The following is a 20787-nucleotide window of genomic DNA, read 5'->3' on the forward strand; positions in this document are numbered from 1 at the left end:
TTAAAAATCCCTTTAAAATCTCTAAAAATTAGCTAAAATCCTTAAAATTCTGTAAAATATTTCGAAATCTTTCGATATTCCTTGAAATCCCTAAAATTCCTTTATCTTTAACATCATTTAAATCTTTTAAAATTATTTGGAATCTTTTCAAATCTCTAGAAATTTTTAAAGAATTCATTAAAATTGATTAAAACTTTTTAAAAGCCATTAAAACTAATCGAAGTATATGTAAACCCTTTGTAATATTCAGAAATCCTTTGAAATTCAGTTTAATCTTTTAAAATACAGTAAAACGCTGTGAAATCTCTTAAAAGTCTTTTTGAAAATCCTTTAAAAATCGGATAATTTCTGAAATTGCTTTAAAAAAGCGAAATTCCTTAAAAATCCCTTTAAAATCTCTAAAAATTAGCTAAAATCCTTAAAATTCTGTAAAATATTTCGAAATCTTTCGATATTCCTTGAAATCCCTAAAATTCCTTCATCTTTAACATCATTTAAATCTTTTAAAATTATTTGGAATCTTTTCAAATCTCTAGAAATTTTTAAAAAATTCATTAAAATTGATTAAAACTTTTTAAAAGCCATTAAAACTAATCGAAATATATGTAAACCCTTTATAATATTCAGAAATCCTTTGAAATTCAGTTTAATCTTTTAAAATACAGTAAAACGCTGTGAAATCTCTTAAAAGTCTTTTTGAAAATTCTTAAAATTTCGGATGATTTCTGAAATTACTTTAAAAATTCCTTTAACCTCTAAAAATCGGCTAAAATCCTTAAAATTCTGTAAAATATTGCGAAATCTTTCGATATTAATTGAAATCCTTAAAATTCCCTTATCTTATACACAATTTAAATATTTTAAAATCTATTAAAACTTTTTACAAGCGTTTAAAATTCCTTGAAATATTTTTAAATCCTTTGCACCATTCAGAAATCCTTTGAAATTCATTTTGAAATTTTGAAATCGAAACCCCTTCATTTCTTTAAATTCCTAAAAATTTTCAGAATCTCTTAAAAAATCCTTTGATATCCTTCAAAATTCGTGAAAATACTCCGGTACCACATGAAATCTTTTGAAATTCCTTGACATATTTTGAAACCACTTAAAATCTCTTAAAACCCTTTGAAAACTGTGAAAAGTTTTCAAATGTTGAAAATTGCATAAAAATAGTTTCTATTCCTTATAAATCTGTGAAAATCCCTTGAAATTCCGTGACCTATTTTAAAATATTTCTAAATCTCTTAAATTCCCTAAAAAATTTTTGGTGTGATTTAAAATCCTTTGAAATCAAGTTAATTTCTCAAAAACTCATTAAATTTCTTAAATTCATTTCAAAGATTTTGAAATGCCCTGAAATCTTTCGAAGTTTTATGAAATCTCTTTAAATATCGTTAAAATCCGTGACTTATTTTTCAATCTCTTAATCCCTTAAAATCCAAAGAAAGTGTTCTTAATTTCTCAAAATCACAAAATATTTCTAAATCTCTTAACTTTTATGAAATCTCTTTAAATCCCGTTAAAATCCGTGGAAATCCCGTGACTTATTTTGAAATCTCTTAGAATCCCTAAAAACCCAAAGAAATTATTCTTAGTTTCTCAAAATCCCGGAAAATTCTTCGGAGATTCATTTTAAAATATTTCTAAATCTCTCAAATTCCCTTAAAAATGTTTGGTGTCTTTTAAAATCCTTTGAAATCGAGTGAATTTCTCAAAAACTCATTAAATTTCTTAAATTCGTTTCAAAGCTTTTGAAATGCCCTGAAATCTGGACGTTTTAAGAAATCTCTTTGAATCCCATGACTTATTTTGCAATCTCTTAAAATCAATTAAAATCCAAGGAAATTGTTCTTAATTTCTCAAAATCCCGTAAAATTCTTCGGTGATTTATTTTAAAATATTTCGAAATGTCTTAAATTCCCTCAAAATTTTTCAGTGTCTTTTAAACTCCTTTTAAATCAAGTTAACTTCTCAGAAACTTATTAAGTCTCTTACATTCGTTTGACATCTTTTGAAATGCCTTGAAATCTGGGCGTTTAATAAAATCTCTTTAATTCCTGTTAAAATCCATGACTTATTTTGAAATATCTTAAAATCCCTTAAAATCCAAAGAAATTGTTGTTGATTTCTCAAAATCTCGGAAAATTCTTCGGTGATTTATTTTAAAATATTTCTAAATCTTTTAAATTCTATTGACATTTTTCGGTGTCTTTTAAAATCCTTTGAAATCTTTTGAAATGCCCTGAAATCATTCAAAGTTTGATTAAATCTCTTTAAATCCCGTTAAAATCCGCGGAAATCCTGTGACTTATTTTGCAATCTCTTAAAATCCCTCAATATCAGTGTCTCTTAAAATCCTTTTAAATCACGTTGATTTCTTAAAACCTTGTTAAATCTCTTAAATTCGTTTGAAATACACTAAAATCTGGACGTTTTATACAATCTTTTTAAATTCCTTTGAAATATCTTGAAATTCTGTGACTTATTTAAAAATATTTCGAAATCTCTTAAATTCCCTCAAAACTTTTCGGTGTCTTGAAATCCTTTGAAATCAAGTTAATTTCTCAAAAACTCATTGAATCTCTTAAATTCTTTGACCCTGAAATATTTCGAATTTTTATGAAATCTCGTTAAATCCCCTCAAAATCTGTGGAAATCCCGTGACTTATTTTGCAATCTCTTAACCCATTAACGACCAAAGCTATCAATTTTATAACATGAGTTTGACGGCAAAATTTATGGGTATAACAAAACAATAAATAGATAAAAATTACTGTTCCTTATGTTTTTGGGTGAGCTAAATTCGAATCCGTGGTCAAAATTCGAATATTTTGACTTCAAAAGTAAATATGGCGGTTCTTGTATACAAAAATAGTGAAAAACGTTTGATTTTTTATTTTTATAATTTTTTTCAGACTTAAAACGCTTTAATATCTTATAATTATTTTAACCATCGGTGCACAAAATTCTTAAACTTTAACTGAAAATTTTTATATATATGTTTTTTCTTCCAAAATGGCGGACAAAATGTAAAAATGTCCCAAAAACTGTTTTTTTTTTATTCATCGTTTTTCTCAAAAACTTCAAAGTTTAAAGAAAAGGTCCATAGATTCAAAATATCTTGAAATTAACCATAGAACACTATGAAATTTTTTGAAATTTTTTTTGATTTTTCAACAAATTAAAAATTTGCAAAAAAATGTTCGAAAAAAATGAAAAAATTCAAGAATATTTTTTGCCTAATTCTAAGACATTTTTATTCTTGGAAAATTTGTATCAGAGCCTATAGACCGCCATTTTGGAACAAAAAACATATATATAAAAATTTTCTGTTGAAGTTTAAGAATTTTGTGCACCGATGGTTGAAGAAATTTTAAGATATTAAAGCGTTTTATGCCTGAAAAAAAAATTATAAAAATAAAAAATCAAACATTTTCCACTATTTTTGTATACGAAAACCGCCATATTTAATTTTTAAGTCAAAATATTTGAATTTTGACCACGGATTCGAATTTAGCTCACCCAAAAACATAAGCAACAGTACTTTTGATCTATTTATTGTTTTGTTATACCCATACATTTTGCGGTCAAACTCATGTTATAAAATTGATAGCTTTGGTCGTTAATGGGTTAAAATCCCTTAAAATCCAAAGAAATTGTTCTTAATTTCTCAATGTCTCGGAAAATTCTTCGCTGATTTTTTTACAAATATTTCGAAATCTCTCAAATTCGATCAAAATTTGTTGGTTTTAAATTCCATTAATTTGTCAAAACCTCGTTAAATCTCGTAAATTCCTTTGAAATCTTTTGAAATGCCCTGAAATCTTTCGAAGTTTTATAAAATCTCTTCAAATCCCGTTAAAATCGCTTGAAATTCCGTGACTTCTTTTTAAATATTTCAAAATCTCTTAAAATCCCTTGAAAAATGAATTAATCGTTATTAATTTCTCAAAAGTCCGGAAAATTCTTCGATGACTAATTTCAAAATATTTTCTCTAAAAATTCCACAATGTCATATTAATTTCTAAAAACCTCATTAATTCTCTTAAATTCGTTTGAAGTCTTATAAAATATGTTTAAATCTCTTTTAAATCCCCTTAAAATCATTCAAAATCTCTTTGAATCCCGTAACTTATTTTGAAATCTCTTAAAATCCGAGGAAATCGTGTTTAATTTCGTAAAATCCTGCAAAATTCTTCGGTAACTTATTTTCAAATATATCGAAATCTCTTCAAATCCCTCAAAATCTTCCGGTATCTTTTAAAATCTTTTCAAATCAAGTAAAATGTCTAGAATCTGATCACACTCCTTAATGTCCCTTAAAAATCTTGTAAAATCCCTTGAAAATTTAAAATTCTCCTTGAAATTGTACCTTCTAATTTCTTTAAACTTTTGAAATCTTTTAAAATTTCTGGTGATTTCCTGAAAACCCTAAAAAAAGTCTTGTTAATCTCGTTAAATACCCTAAAATTATTGAAATTCTTTCAAATATTTTGTATTCTTTTAAAATACATTGCAATCTGTTAAAATACTTATCTCTGGAAAATCTTTCTTTCCCTTCAAATCTCGTTAACGGTAAAAATAATTACTTTGTATGCATTGAGTAAAAAGTACAATACAAAAGTTTGTCAATAAAATAAATTTTTGTAGATTAAATTTTTTTGTTTAAATAAATAAAAAAAATTTTGAATAAAAATAAAATTCTGAAGTATCCTTACACTTGGGGGGAAGGGGGGGGGGATCAAAATTTTCAAAAAATTGTTCTAGCGTAATTTAATGGACATTCGCTACTGAAAATGAAAGAAATCTTTTTATATTCAAACAACTCGAATTCAGTGACCAATAGTTGGACTTAGGATCGAATTCGCCGCCGTTTTTATTGGCAGTCCTTAAAAGATAAGCGAAAATTCTTCAGACAGCTTTGGGATAATAAACCGAAGAGGGAAGTTCGAGTGAGCATCGGAGCGGAAATGCTCCCCCAGAAAGTTTCGAAGCCACAAAGTTTCGGCTCTGCTGCCATATATATGGCCGCAGTAACTTCTGCTGGAAACATTTCCGAGCTCTTGTTTATCGAAACTTCAGGAGGAAATGAATGCAGATCCTTCAAGGGCTGCGGCTGCATGAGATAGAAAAAGTTATTAATGAATGAGTATTTTAATGAATTGTTCACACGGGAGTTTATGTACATGATTCGAAGGAGATAATTTAACAAGAAAAAAAAAACAACTGCAAATACCCTTGAATAAAGTAATAGGAAGAGCAAAAAGCCAGTTCTTTTACTCATATTTTTATTCGTTCTAAATGTTAGTTATATTTTTAAAAAAGGTCAAGGTTTTGAAAAAAAAAAGAAAAATTAATATTTTTTTTCTCCTGAAAAGCATACCAAAGAGGACATTTATTTTAATTGAAAAAAAGGTAAGTATTATATATAGATGAATATTAATATTAAGTTTTGCAATATAATTATTATTTTTTAGATTTGAAATTTTTTTAAATAAAGAGCAATTTTAGTTTAAAACCGAAATTTTTTAAGGAAAATGAACATTTTTTTTAGTCGTTTACTTTGGTCGGATCAGAAAAAAAGATGGAATTGTCAAGACATTTTTTTCTTATTTTCAGAAAACTTCACCATTTTTTTTAGTATTTTTCCATTTTTTTGGAAATTTGAAAAAGAGTAAAAAAGAGGATATACTTAATATATCTCAAAAATGGCAAGATTCAAAGATTGGGCTGAATATTTATGTTTTTTTTTAAATTCTACTTTTTTAAAGAATATTATCATCTTGGATGAAAATTTATTTTTTTGTTTGTTAAATATTCGACTGTTTTTTTAATTCTCTATTTTATGTTGGAAGTTATTATTTTTAGTTAATAAATCATTTGTTGGGGTTGGAGATTCGAATTTTTAGTTAAACATTCCACTATTCGACTGAAAATTCGAGTTTCTTGTAAAAAATTAATATTTTGTTGAACATTTTTTTATGGTAAAATGTAATAATAATTACATTGCTAATTTAACTATTCCATTTTTTTGGGAAAATCAACTATTTGGCTAAAACTGCATGCTTTTAGTTGAAAATTCTACTTTTTTGTAGAAAATTAATCATTTCAAAATAAAACTTTATCTCTGTGGTTGAAAATTAATTTTTTAAACTGCAAACCTAACTATTGAGTTGTAAATTCGAATGTTTTGGTAGAAAAATTCAGCAATTGATTAGAAATTCGTCTTATTTGGGAGAAAATGTATCTTTTTGATTAATCTTTTTTGGTCGAAAATTCATATTTTTGGTTGAAAATGCATTTGTTTGGTTAAAATTGTACTGTTTTGTTTGAAATTATTCTTTTATTTAAAAATTTAACTATTTTATTTTTGGTTGAAAGTTTATATTTTATAGTTGAATATTCAACTAATTGCTTCAAAACTCGTCTTATTTTATGTAAAAAAAATATCTTTTTGATTGAAAATTCATCTCTTTAGTTCAAAATTATTATTTTAACTGAAAATTTAACTAAAATAATTGTTTCAAAATTCATGTATTAGTTTAAACATTCATATTTTTTGTGGAAAATTCACTATTTCGTTAAAAATTAAATTTTTTTATTTAAAAATGTAATTTTTGGTTAAAAATTTATATTTTCGATTTGAAAATTCAAATAATTGTTTCAAAATTCTTCTTATTTGGTAGAAAATTGATCTTTATGATTGAAAATTGATCTTTTTGGTTGAAAAATCATTTGTTTTTTTGACATTCATGACTTCGGTTAAAAATTCATTGTTGTTTAAAATTTAATTCTTTTATCTAAAAATGTCATTTTTGGTTTAAAATTTATCTTTTAGATTTAAAAATTTAACTAATTGCTTTAAAATTCGTCCTATTTGGTAGAAAATTTATCTTTTTGATTAAAAATTCATCTTTTTAGTTGAAAATGCATTTTTTTATTTCAAAATGCATGCCTTTGGTTAAAAATTCAATATTTTGCATAAAATTTAATTATTTTATCTAAAAATGTAACTTTGGTTCAAAATCTACCTTTCAGATTTGGCATGCAGCCTTCGGTTAAAAATTCACTATTTTGTTTAAAATTTCATTTTTTTATCTAAAAATGTAATTTTTTATTAAAACTTTATCTTTTAGATTTGAAATTAAATATGTTTTAGATTGAAAATTAATTAATTAATAATTAATTAAATATCTTTTAGATTGAAAATTCGCATTTTTTGGTAGAAAATTCATCGTTTTGTTTCAAGCTTTAAACCCTGGGTTAAAAATTCGCTGTTTTGTTTAAATTTAATTCTTTGATCTAAAAATGTAATTTTTGGTTCAAAATTTATCTTTTAGATTTGAAAATTCAACCAATTGTTTCAGAATTCTTCCTATTTGGCAGAAAATTGATATTTTTTATTAAAAATTCATCTTTTTGTTGGAGAATTCATCTTTTTGTTTCAAAATGCTAGCCTTTGGTTAAAAATGCACTATTTTCTTTAAAATTTAATTCAACTAGTTGTTTCAAAATTCGTCTTATTTGGTAGAAAATTCATCTTTTTGTTTCAAGCTTTATTTCTTCCGTTCAAAATTCACTATTTGTTTTAATTTAATTCTTTTATCTAAAAATGTAATTATTCCATTTTTGGGTGAAAATTTATCTTTTAGATTTGACAATTCAACTAATTGTTTCAAAATTCATCTTAGTTGGTACACAATTGATCTTTTTTTTTTAAAATTCATCTTTTTAGTTGAAAGTTCATCTTTTTGTTTCAAAAAGCATGCTTTCGGTTAAAAATTCCCTATTTTCTTTAAAATTTAATTTTTTTAATCAAAAATGTAATTTTTTATTAAAAATTTATCTTTTAGATGTGAAACTTCAACTAATTGTTTAAAAATCCATATTTTTGATTGGAAATTCATCTTTTTGGTTAAAAAATCATTTAATTGGATGAAAATTGTCTTTCTTGGTAAAAAATTCATCTTTTTATTTCAAAATTCACGTGTTTGGTTAAAAATGTAAAATGTACCTATTTTGTTTGAAAATTAATTATTTTATCTAAAAATATAACCATTCCATTGTTGGTTGAAAATATATCTTTTATAGTTGAAAATTCAACTAATTGTTTCAAATTCATATATTTTCTTGAAAATTCTACTTAAAAAAATCTATTTTTAGATGAAAATTCATTTCTGTCGTTAATAATATAAATAATCTGTTAGAAATTTGGTTTTCGTTGAAAATTGAACTAATTTGTAGCAAATTCGTATGTTCTTATAGAAATTTGTTAATTTTTGGTAAGTTTATTCAAGTTGAATTTTAAGTTCTGAAATTTCAAAGAAAAAATGGTAGATAATTTTTTTAAAATTTCGTGCTTTAATTTGACAAAAAATCGAAAGACTTACCATTTTCTTTCTTTTTTATCCCGACGATTTAGAAACAGTGAAGAAACTTGACAAACTGAAAAATGAAAATATTAAAATCTAAAAAATTTCAAAAATGGCATAATTTTGAAAAAAGCCTCAAATCTATTTTTTTTCGTGAAAAACATAAAAATGCCAAAAGGGAAATTAAAGGTAAGTAGTATTTTAATGAAGTGTTACGTAACAGAAAATAAAAAATCCAGTACTTTTAATCATACATTTAATCATTGTAAATATCAGTGTTACAGCAATTAGCTAAATTGATCATTTTAAACAAACAGAACATAAATTCCGAATACGGAAAAGAAGAAAAATTGACGTTGAAACTTAATTGCATTTTTAAAACCAATTAAGCGCAAGACAAAAATAAAACAGAAAAAACGGGGGAGGGGGGGTAATTACTCCTCCAATCTGGTGTATACTCTCCGCAACTCTTTGTAAACCACCCATAAAAAAAATTATAGGAAATTCAGATCTATAATGAATTTTTATATAATTTTTTTTTACCATTTTAGAAAAATCATTATAGAAAATTATAAACACACATTTTTTTACGAATATTTAAAAATTGTAAGGTTAAAATGAGTTTTGAAAGGAATTTCGCTCTAAAACACGTACATTTTTTCAGATACAAGAAAAGGAAAATAATTGAAAAATGGTAAAGTATTTAAATTAAAAAAAAATGTTTATTAGTACATGTTATTCCTTAAATTGTCAGAAATTAAGGTGGGATATCTAAGACATTTTTTTCATATTTTCTATAAATCTAAATAATTTTACCATTTTTATTTTTTATTTTATTGTGGATTTTGAAAAAAGTGCAGAAAAAAACTAGATGCACTAAAACAAAAAAAAACCTTATTATTTCAAAAATTGCGAAGTTCAACTATTTGGATGAAAATTAATTTGTTCGGAAATTTAAATATTTCTTAGAAATTTGGCTCTTGAAAATTTAACTATTCTGTTAAAAAATCACCTTTTCAGGTAAACAATTTTAATTTCAATTTTATGTTAAGTTAATATGTTACCACTATATATTATCTCTCCTAAAAAGTTGAACAAAAAAATATCTGCCTTGAGAAACTGTCGTATTTTAATTTTTCAAAAAATCAAAACACCTTTACATTTTTCATTTTTTCTTCGTTTTCCCGTCAATTAAGAAAAAGTGAACAAAACATCTTGACAAACTGAAACAAGGAAAACCATAGAATCTAACAAACTTTCAAAAAGTGCAAAGTTTTGAAAAAAATCAAAATTTATTTCCGAGAAATATAAAAATACTAACTGGGAAATTTAATGACCCTATTTTTCCTACGAATTTCACGGAAGAAAAAGATAGATTTTTTAGAGAAAATTGTTTTTCTTATTTTTGGTAAATCTCAATAACTTTACCTTAAAATATCAAATATTCAAAAAGTTGCACGGTTTCAAAGTAAAATTGTTAAAAAATCTCATTTTATCCTTAAAGTTTAAAAATAATCGTAAAAAATGTCGCTATACAAAAATATATTTAATTGGTCGACAAGAAAATCGATATATAAATAAATAATGTTAAAATATTGAAAGATTTGATGCAAACAATAGAGAAACTTCAAACAATTGATTTACTTATTTATTTAACGCATGGTTTCAAATTACTCGAAGGAATTTCATAAAATTTAAAAAAAAAACATGAATAAATAAATTTAATTTATATCAAAGGAATTTCGAATATAATTTAAAAATTTTAAGTTATTTTAAATGATTGCAATAAATTTCAAGGAAATTCAAAAAATTTGCTAGGGTTTTTTTAAAAAGACTACAAATAATTTCAGAAAATTTAAGTGATTTTATGGGAAAATTTTTACAAATTTTAAGGAATTTTAAGAGAACTTTAGGGAATAATTTTAATTAATTTTCAAGCGATCTAAAATAATGTCTACAGATTATAAAATAAAATCGTTTCTAGTTTCTCTACTTTTCGCATTAATTCCTTCTTTATTTCTCTATATTTATTTCAATGCTGATTATCCTAAAATCGTTTTCTGTTTGATTTTCTATAATTAATTTCCTAAAAACCCGGAATTTTTTACAATCTCATGCAATCTTGCAATCTAGTGTGCATAAACAATCCGAATTATTAACCCCCTCGGAATAAAATAAGAATGTAAAAAACATACAAATGTACAAAAAAAGCAAATATGCCTCTTGAGTAGCTACGACAGCGCCACCAATTTGGAACTATCGGGAAGAAATTTGAATTTAAATTCAATATTGACCAGGTCTTGTAGTAAATAATTAATTTTAAATCTCATTATATTATTTTTCATAAAATAACAAATTTATACTCACTGCTTTTTTTAATTAAGATTGCTCTAATTTCAAACTACCCAATAATTCGTGTGGCAGATGGCGCTGTTGGCAAATTCTAAGTCTAAGTGTTAGCTGGATTCCGGATTACTTTGAATTTCACGACACAATTATTTTCTAAGATTGAGACTTGTTGAGCGAGTCAACAAGCTCTTTCCAGTCAAACGATTTCTTCGGATCGAACAAATCAATGATATTTTCTTGCCTCATAAAACGGAGGAGTTTCTCGAAAGGTGAATAAGTCTCGAGGATCTTTTTATCGCCGATTATGACGAGTTTGTGTTTCGCTCGTGTCATGGCTACGGTGAGTCTTTTGTGGTCGTCTAGGATGTGGAATGCCTGCGAGAGAAAATGCGGTTAAGGCAGTTGTCGGGCCCAAAAGTCAGACAGCTGAAAAAAAATAGTTTTCCTATGATTTTAAGAATCAAAATAATATAACTGATGTCATTTCAAATAAACAAATTTTTTAAAATGAAAAATGTTGAAATTTGTCAAACAAAAACGTTAATTTTAACCGTGTTTTATGCAATTGAATTTGTTATGACAGTCGCTTCTTAACAATTTTTTAAAAATGATTCCATTGTAATGAATGACGACTTATTTTTTGCCGGGAAAACGATCTCTAAAACTCTAGTTATTCCAATTTTAAAAAGAACTAAATAATCTTAAAATATAATTATTTGTTTAAAAAATGTTTTCTTAACGGAAAATTATTCGAACGATTTCAGCCATAGAAAAACATACTTTCAAAATTGGAAACAGTAGACTGGGGTGGCTATTTTAATAAATAAAAATTCCCGGTCATTTCCCGGTTGAATGAAAGTACTCAAAGTCAAACCTTTGAAATTTAAACTTTGAAAATTGAAGTTTAAAAGTTGTTTTTTTCAACAATTTTGTATTCAAATGCTCAATAATTTTCACGTATAAAATGGAAACTACTTACAATTTGCAACTGAAAAATTATAAATTAAATGTAGATAAACTGCCATATTGAAAATTTTTAACTTTGATAAATTGTGGAGTTCAAACATTCAGATTCAGTTCCAAAAATATAAATCCACTTCATCATTTTCAATGGTCTAAATGGAAGAATCCATCAATCAATTTAAAAATGTTCAAAATTATACCATTTTAAGTAATTTTAAATTCTAATTCCAGCTCAGAATTGAATAAAAATTGAAAATTTCTCTGTCTAAATCCAGAGTTTTAATTATTTAAGAAAATTCTTTATTTCAACTCAGAAATAAAATTCTGTTGAAAAAATTCCTGTTCTAATCCTGAATTTTAATTCTTTTCAAAAATTCTGCATTTCAAACAATAATTAAAATTTTGTTTAAATCCCCTGTTCCAATATATAATTTAAATTTTTTTCGAAAATATCCAATTTCAGCTTAGAATTAGAATTCACTCTTTAAAAAAATCCCCTGTTCCAGATCGGAATTTCTTTAAAAATTTAAAATTCCCTGTTCTAAGACAAATTATAATTCTTGTGGATAAATAGTTTCAACCCAGAATTGACTAAAAAGTAAAAATTCCCTGCTTTAATTCAAAATTAGAATCCTTTGGAAAAATTTCCTGTTCCAATTCAGAATTTTGTTCCTTTTCGAAAATATCCAGTACAAGCTCGGAATTTTTAAAATGTGAATAATCCCCTTTTCAAGTGAGAATTATACATTATTATTATTATTTTGGATAAATTTCAGTTCCAACTAAAAACTTGTAAAAAATTGAAAATTCCCTGTTCAAATTAAAAGTTGGATTTTAATTTTAATCATTTTTAAAATCCTTAAAATGCTTCAAAATTTTATTTTAAAATCTTGAAACATATACATGCTTTTTTACATTTTTTCAAATTAACTTGTTTAAATTCTGCTAAATTAAAGAAATTTCCTGAAAATCTTCCATATTCATTTTTGAGAATTTGGTGAATCTTTTTAAAGATTCTCTTACAATTCGTTTATTCAAATGAAAAATCATTTTGAGATTTCCTAGGAAATGTCTTTTTATTTTTCTGAAACCTGTCAAAATTCTTCGAAAGCTTCTAAATTTTTGTTCTAAATCTGCCAAAATTTATGATTCATGGCCATTTTTCAAAATATTCTAAATATCTCTTCAATTAACTTTAATTTTTTCTAAAAATAATAGGTATTCAAAATTGTTATTTATACATTAAAATTTAACAATTTGACTTACGAATTAAATTTCGTTAAATAGAAAAATTAAATTTTTAACGTTCAAAGTTTAGTGTTTCGTTTAGTTTTGAATATTTAATTTATAGTTACTGATTTTAAACGAACAGTCCGATATTTATAAATATTATGTAACTGTTCTTTTTCTTAATTGAAAAATTTCAAATTGCATGACGTTCACATTTGTTTTACAAATAAGACTTTCCAATGAAAAATACAAGCAATTATTATTCACTTTTTGAATTTTAAAGTACAATTTAATTTTATAAAATCATTAATTAATATTCACAATTGATCAACTAAAAATGGCTTTTATGAAAAATCTTTTATTTTAAACACTTCTAATTTTTCAGTGTTTAAGTCTGTCAAACTGCATTTTAAGATTTTTTAAAAATGAAATGTACGCTTAAAAATTAAAAATCTAAAATGGGCAATTTGTAAACTAAAAGATTTTCGAATTACGCATTCTAAACTGAATAACATCATTTTTGACAAAAATCACAATTAAACTAATTATTTAAAAGAAAGGTTCAAATAAAATTTGGAAGGATATTTTTTTTCAAAAAATTTCTAAAATTCCCGGTCAAAAAATAAATTCACATTCATTTCTCGGTTTCAAAAAATTAGCCGTCATTTATTAAAATGCAATTATTCTTCATAATTTGATAAGAAGCGACGGTCAGAAAAAATTCAATTGCAAAAAACATGGTTAAGATTAATGTTTTTTCTCCGTAAATTTTAACAGTTTTCATCCAGAATAATGTTTTTTTTATTTGAAATGGCATCATGTATAATATTATAATTCTTAAAATCATAGAAAAACTATTTTTTTTCTTCAGATATCTGACTTTTGGCACGACAGCCACCTTAATGGTAAGTAGTGAAATTGGGGCAAAGCTTTGCGAAGCGTGAGTAATTGGCGCAAGCGCTCGCTTTGTACTGCGAGTAAATTCGTTATCACACTGGAATATATTTACCCTTGTATTTGTGGAGCCCTGAGGTGAGCTTTCAGTACATGAGTAAACAATAATGTTCTTTTCGCGGCCTTGATACTGGTCGACAGTATTCACTTCAACATCCTGTGGAAGAGAATTGCCAAGTAAACTCACTTGCGCCCGGAAGGGCGCTATGACTCCAATGTCTTCCTTGTCCAGTCCAATCTGAAGATGAAGTTAACAGGGTGGCCATTTTAATCAAAGAAAAATATTCCCGGTCATTTCCGGGTTCACAGACATATTTCACGGTCAATGAAATTTAAAAAATCAAACTCAAACGCCAACATTTTTTCCATTTGAAGTACTAATAACTGAGCTGTAAATTAAAACACTCAAAGTGGAACCCTCGAATTTTTAACTTTTAAAACTGAAGCTTAAACGTTTTCTGATATAAAAATTTTGTATACAAATTCAGGGTGGCCGTTTTAATCGACGAAATAAATTCCCGTTCATTTCCTCGTTCGCAAACATTTTTCACGGTCAATGAAAATAAAAAAAAAGGAACACTAAAGTTAAAAAAAATTTCCACTTGAGGTAATAAAAACTGAGCTGCAAATGAAAGCACTCAAAGTGGAACTGATAAATTTGGAACTTTTAAAATTGAAATTAAAAAGTTTTTAATTAAAAAAATTTTATTCAAATGCTCAATAATTTACGCATATAAAATTGAAGGTGCGAACATTTTTCAATATAAAAATATATAAATCCACGTTATCATTTTCAATGCTCTAAATTAAAAAATCAATCAATGAACTTTAAAATGTTCAAAATTTTATAATTTTAAAGAATTTTAAGCTAGAAGCATCAAATATTGAAAAATTGAAAAAATTTTAACTGAACACTTCTTAAATTAGAAATTCAATTATTTTCTTTTTAAATAGTTTAAATATCCTTGGAAAGCTTCAAATAATTATTTCAAAATATTGAGAAATCTAGAAGTTGTTTTAAATTGGTTTTAAATTAACTGAACATTTATTATTTGTAGGCGAAATTTGAGTAATTTTAAGAGATATGTAGAAGTTTTGAAAGTTTTTAAGTTTTCAAACTAAATGTAAAATTTGAAATGATAGCTTAATATAAAACAAAATGTAGATTTTCGCAGATTTTAAACAAAAAAATTAGATTCTTTTCAAGAATTTTCATTTAGAAAAATTATTTTAAGAGAATATTTAAAAAGTTTTCCAAAGATTTAAACAAAATGTTCAAAAAAGATTCTAGAAGATTTTAAGAAAACTTTCTAAAATTTCCATGATAATTTTTAATCCTTTTAAAACTCCTAAATATCTCTTAAAATTACTCAATTTTTTCTACAAATGTTCATTTGTAAATTACACATAAAAATTAAAAAACTGCACTTACAAATCAAGCATTTTTCAAACACAACAATTAAAATTGTAACGTTCAAGGTTTAAAGGCTCTTCTAAATTTTAACGATTCCAGGTTTTCTATGTCAAACAATTCAGTTAAAGATTCTTTACTTTTAAATATATGGTTCAATTTACTTGTCCTAAATAAAAATTAAATTATTGCTAAACATTCAATAATTAATATTTTCTTAATTAAAAATTTCAAATTGAATGGGTTAAAAATTGAATATTTTAGACTGAACCAGTATTTTAAATTTAATAAAATCCTTTAGTTAAGGATATATTATTATAAAGTTATTTTTAAGTTGAAAATAGTTTATAAACTTTCAGACACATGTTCACATTTCTTTAATGACATACATAATTCATAATTTACATAAATTCCAATAATTATTTTAAATCTTTTGAAATCGAACGTGGACAGATTTTTCTTCTACAAATTTGTAAAATTCCCGGCGAAAAAAAAATTCACTGTCATTTCCTGGATTTTCCTGGTCTGAAAAAATTCCCGGTCACTTCCCGGTCCAGCGGCCACCCTGAAATTTTCTATAATTTACACGTATAAAATGGAAGCTACACTTTTTAAATAAACAATTTTAAATGAAATGCAGGTAACCTGTAAAATTGAAAATTTTAAGCTTTTATAGATTTAGGTTCAGTTCCAAAAATATGAATTCAGGTTATCATTTTCAATGCTCTAAATTAAAGTATCCATCAATGCATTACAAATTTTTCAAAATATCATTTTAAGCATTTTGAAGCTGGAATAATTAAAAATTGAACGATTACATTTTTTTAAGAAACTTAAATTAAAAGTTAAATTATTTTAATTTTAAATAGTTTAAAATCTGTTGCAATGCTTCGAAATTTTATTTCGAAATCTTGAAACACATGTCGTTTTACATTTTTTCAAATTTTAAATAATTTTTTTTTATTTTTTCATAACTTCTAAACATCTTTTAAAATGATTCCAATTTTTTCTCGAATATTTTCAAAATATTTTCAAAATATTTTCTTAACATCGTGCAAAGTAAAAAATTTTCCATAAAATCTTCCACATTAATTTTATATAATTTTACTAATCTTTCTAAATATTTTCTTAAAATTAATTTTTCAAAATAAAAAATCATTTTCAATTTTCCTATAAAAATTTTTTTATTCTTCCAAATAAAAAAATCTGCCAAAATCTATATTTGCTATCAAATTAAGCCGTGGACTATTTGCATTGAAAATTAAGTACGAATATCCGGATTTTTTCGGTACACGTAGACACTTCGTTTAAATGATTTAAAAAAATTTAAACAGAACAATTAAAATTGAAACGTTCAAAGTTTATTTATTTTTTTTTTTATTTATATTTTTTTTTTTAGTTTTGAATATTTAATTTATAATTACTGATTTTGAATGAACAGTCATAAATAATAGATAAATATTATAATAAAAAATAATAATAATATAATAATATAAAATATATAATAATAAAAAAAATAATATTTGAAATTTAATAAAAGCCTTTAGTTATAAATTTATTATTTTAAAATTATCTAAAAATAAATTGAAAATAGTTCATAAATTTTCAATCAGGTGTTGATATTTGTTTACTATTACTGTTTACTGCTAAGAATTTCCAACTGAAACAGTTTAATTTTTAACGTTAAAATTTGGAAGTTCTAAAATTGTGAACTTGGAAGTTCTAAAATTGTGAACTGTTTCCGAATCGTCTCGTAAAATTAATTATTATTCACTTTGTAAATTTAAAAATACAATTAAATTTTAAAAATAATTAATGAATAAATATTTAGATTTGATCTACTAAAAAGGTTTTTTTTTAAATCAAAGATCTTCGCTTTTAAACGCTTATAATTTTTAATTATTTAAGTCTTTAAAATGGCATTTTAAAATTCTTTAAATCAAAATGTACGATTAAAAATTCAAAATTTGAAATGGAAAATCTTTAATTATTTAAATACCGGTTGAAATCTAAGTTGGGCATATATCTTTCCACTGCTTTCTGTAAAATTGGAATGAATGTAGAAGAATTTCGGGTAAACGAGGAGAATTCGATGAAATCCATAAGAATTCAAGGTGAATTTAAAAAAAAAAAAGTTTAAATGAATTGAAAACAATTTAAAAATATAATACTTAATTGAATTCACTAAATTTAAAATAGCTCAGAATTCAAGGTAAGGTTAAAAAACTCAGGATACACAAAACAAAAATTTCAAATAATTCAAAAACTTCCATTGACTTAAGTAAAATTGAGTAAATTTCAAAGAATTCAAGTGAATTAAAAAAAATACAAGAAAATCACAAAGAATTTCAAAGAATAATTTTAAAATAATTTGAAATTTCTTAAAATCTTTGAACTCCTATTAATTTATAACTAAAAAAGAATTCAAATCAATTGAAAATAATTTTCATAATCGAAAAAATTGCATTAATTTGAGTTAATTTAGAGGAATTTAAGGGCAATCAAAACAATTCGTAGAAATTCATACAAAATCAAGCTGAATTTAAAAAGCAACTAATTGAATTGAAAACCATTTAAAAATATAAAAAAAATTTATTGAATTGATTAAGTTTGAATTGAGTTAAAAAAAATTAAAGAGAATTCAAAAGCATCTTTTTGAATTATCCTACAAGTAATAAGTATTCAATTGTTATTTATACCTCAAAATGCAACAATTTCACTAATGATTTATTTCTTAAATAGAACAATCAAAATCATAACGCTCAAAGTTTAAAAACCCTCCGAAATTGTAACGATTCAAATCTTCCTCAGAAATATTTAAAAAGATTCCGAAACATACCAAAATATTTCCAAAACTGTCAAAAAAAATCTGTAATATTTTAAGACAATCCTTTTTATTTTGTAGAAATTTTCCAAAGTTTAGGAAAAATTAGAATCATTTCAACATATATTTATAAGTGCTTAAGATATTTTGAAAATAATTTTATATTTGAAAAAATTGCAAAAAACTTAAAAATTTTGAAACATTTCCGGAAAATTATAAAATATTTACAACTTTTTTAAAGTGTTAGTGTCCTTTTAAACTGACTCCAATTTTTCCTAATTTTTTTCTTAAATTCTCGAAAATAAAAAAAATGCTTAGAAATTTTTTAGACACTTTTTCTCATACCTGAAATCTTCAAAAATCTTTTTGAATTTTCTCGAGAAACTTAGTAAAATTATGTTCCTATAAGCGGAAGCAAATAAATCCAGAAACCTAAAAAATAGATAGTTCTTAGCCATTTTTGTTTTGAAATTAAAATTATTTGCACCTTCAAATTATAATTTATCTAAAATGTTTGCTCTTTCTCGAGTGCAAAATTTGTTAGGTTGAAAATTCGTCTTTTCTGTTTGAAAATTCATCTCTTTGGTAGAGATTGCATTTTTATTTTATTAAAGTTGCAACTATTTAGTTTTAAATTAAAATCTCTTTTGTTGAGGATTCAACTATTATGTTAAAAATTCGTGTTTTTGGAAGAATTAAATTATTTTTTATTCAAAATTAATATACTGAAAATTTGTTTTTTTAGCATTATATTAATCTTCATGTGCAACAATTCAACTATTTGGTTAAAATTTAACTTTTTTTGTTAAAAATTCATAATTTCGGGTTAAAAATTCAACTGTTTTGTAGAAAACTTATTTTTTGTTTAATTCCCATTTTTAGTAGAAAATTTGTCTTTTATGGTCAAAAATTCCACTGTTTTCGCTTCAATAGATGGACAATTTAAATATTTCTCAAAATTGAATTTTTTTTAAAAAGCAAAAGTTTGAAAATCAAAATTTAATGTTAAAATTTATCCTCACGGGGGGTTATATTGATCCTTCTTCTAATTGTAAAATTCGTAAAAAGGATTAAAAACCAAAAACTTTTTAAATGAATGATGTCGAAACACAATAATTTCACATTTTCGCTTCAAAAATTAAAAAAAATGTTATTATTTTAAAATGGAAAACGGAAAGTTCTTTAAATTTTATTTTAAACAATTTGTAAAAAAGTATTAAAAATCAAACACTTTCTAATTTAATAGTGTTAAAACGTAATAATCACTCATTCTTCTCGTCAATAATTGGAAAAATTAAATATTTAAAGTTAACGTTTTATGATTTTATTATCAGATTTAAACGTTTGAAATTTTAAAATAAAATGTTAAATATTAACATGTCGTACTTTAATTAACAAAGTCCACTGTAAATAATAATCAACTTATTATAGCGAAATTATAAAATGTTATTTGTAACATTTAAAAACATATTTAGAAGGATAATAAGCATCCTTTTTAAAAAATGCTTCAAATCTCTTCTTTGCAATGGAATTTAAAAACCATTAATTTTTCATAATTTACATAGATTTTCACTTATTATCGAAATAAACTTTTCTAGATTAAGTTCCAATTAAAACTAGGAAATTGTTAAATACTCTCAAATGCTGTATTACTTAAGGATTGAAGGAATTCAACAAAGTTTTCAAAACTAAACTCACCTTTAGAAGAGTATTAACGAGACGTTGGACGATTCCCGCTTCCAATCTGCTCGTATTGATTTTACTGCCTTTTTTCACCGATTCGGAATCTAGATTCAAACTTGTTGGGATAGATGTGTTCAGCAATATCACAGACTCTTCCAGCTTCAAGGACAATGATGCCCTAAGCCACCAATCAAATGATTCCAAAAGCTGAAAGATTTAACATCAAGTAAATTTAAATTATTCCACATTATTTGTGCAACTAGAAAACAAACAAGTGCGCGATTTCCTTTTGTCTCGCGCAATTTTTAAATTAAAATGTAAAATTAATATTAATACAAAGTTTTGTATTTCATAGATTTCAGTTTAAAATCCGCGATTTCTAGTGAAAATAATACAATAACCAAAAATTGATCAAAAACTATCTTTCTACTTTGAAATATATACCAATTTCCGGTGAAAAATTAGAGCGTAACCTAAAATTCTTCAACATTTTTGTGTGTTCTTGAAAATGCAATAATTATTAATTAAAAGTACCTATTTTCGATGAAGAACGCGACAAAAACCAAAAATGTTGAGCTTAATGATGATAATCTGAAGAATAATGATAATTTGGAAAATCTTGTGATTTTTTTTATTAAAAAAAAAAAAAAAAAAAAAAAATTTTTGATGAGTCACTCATATACAATAAAAAAATGTTCTAAATTATAAATCTTCTTTCAAATTAATTATTTTTGTTCAAAATAACAAATTTTCATTGAAAAACGTTACCATAAACTTGAATTGTTCCAAAATTGTACATTTTCTTTGAAGTCTATAATGATTTCCGTTGAAACAGACGAGCATAACCTACAATTGTTTTAAAAAGTGTACCTTCGTGGAAATCCAATAATTACTTATGAAAAGTACCGATTTCCGCTAAGAAACGTAAATTTTCTTTAAAGTCTATGCCAATTTTTGATGAAAAACACGAACATAATCTAAAATTGCAAAAAGAATTGGCA

The 20787-nt window shown here is 24.4% G+C and overlaps 1 protein-coding gene across 1 annotated transcript in view; it reads right to left on the reverse strand.

Moving 5' to 3' along the window:
- Positions 1–10252: 10252 nt before the first annotated feature.
- Positions 10253–20787, reverse strand: part of LOC117174939 (DNA replication ATP-dependent helicase/nuclease DNA2) — a 46015-nt gene continuing 35480 nt past the window's right edge. The window contains exons 12-14 of the mRNA XM_033364400.1: positions 19802–19993; positions 13924–14106; positions 10253–11096 (exon numbers count right to left, since the gene is read on the reverse strand). Of these exons, the coding sequence (XP_033220291.1) occupies positions 10875–11096; positions 13924–14106; positions 19802–19993 (597 nt within the window). The 3' untranslated portion in view covers positions 10253–10874. The remainder of the gene's footprint in view (positions 11097–13923; positions 14107–19801; positions 19994–20787) is intronic.

This window comes from Belonocnema kinseyi, chromosome 6, assembly GCF_010883055.1.
Source record: "Belonocnema kinseyi isolate 2016_QV_RU_SX_M_011 chromosome 6, B_treatae_v1, whole genome shotgun sequence".
Lineage (NCBI taxonomy): Eukaryota > Metazoa > Arthropoda > Insecta > Hymenoptera > Cynipidae > Belonocnema > Belonocnema kinseyi.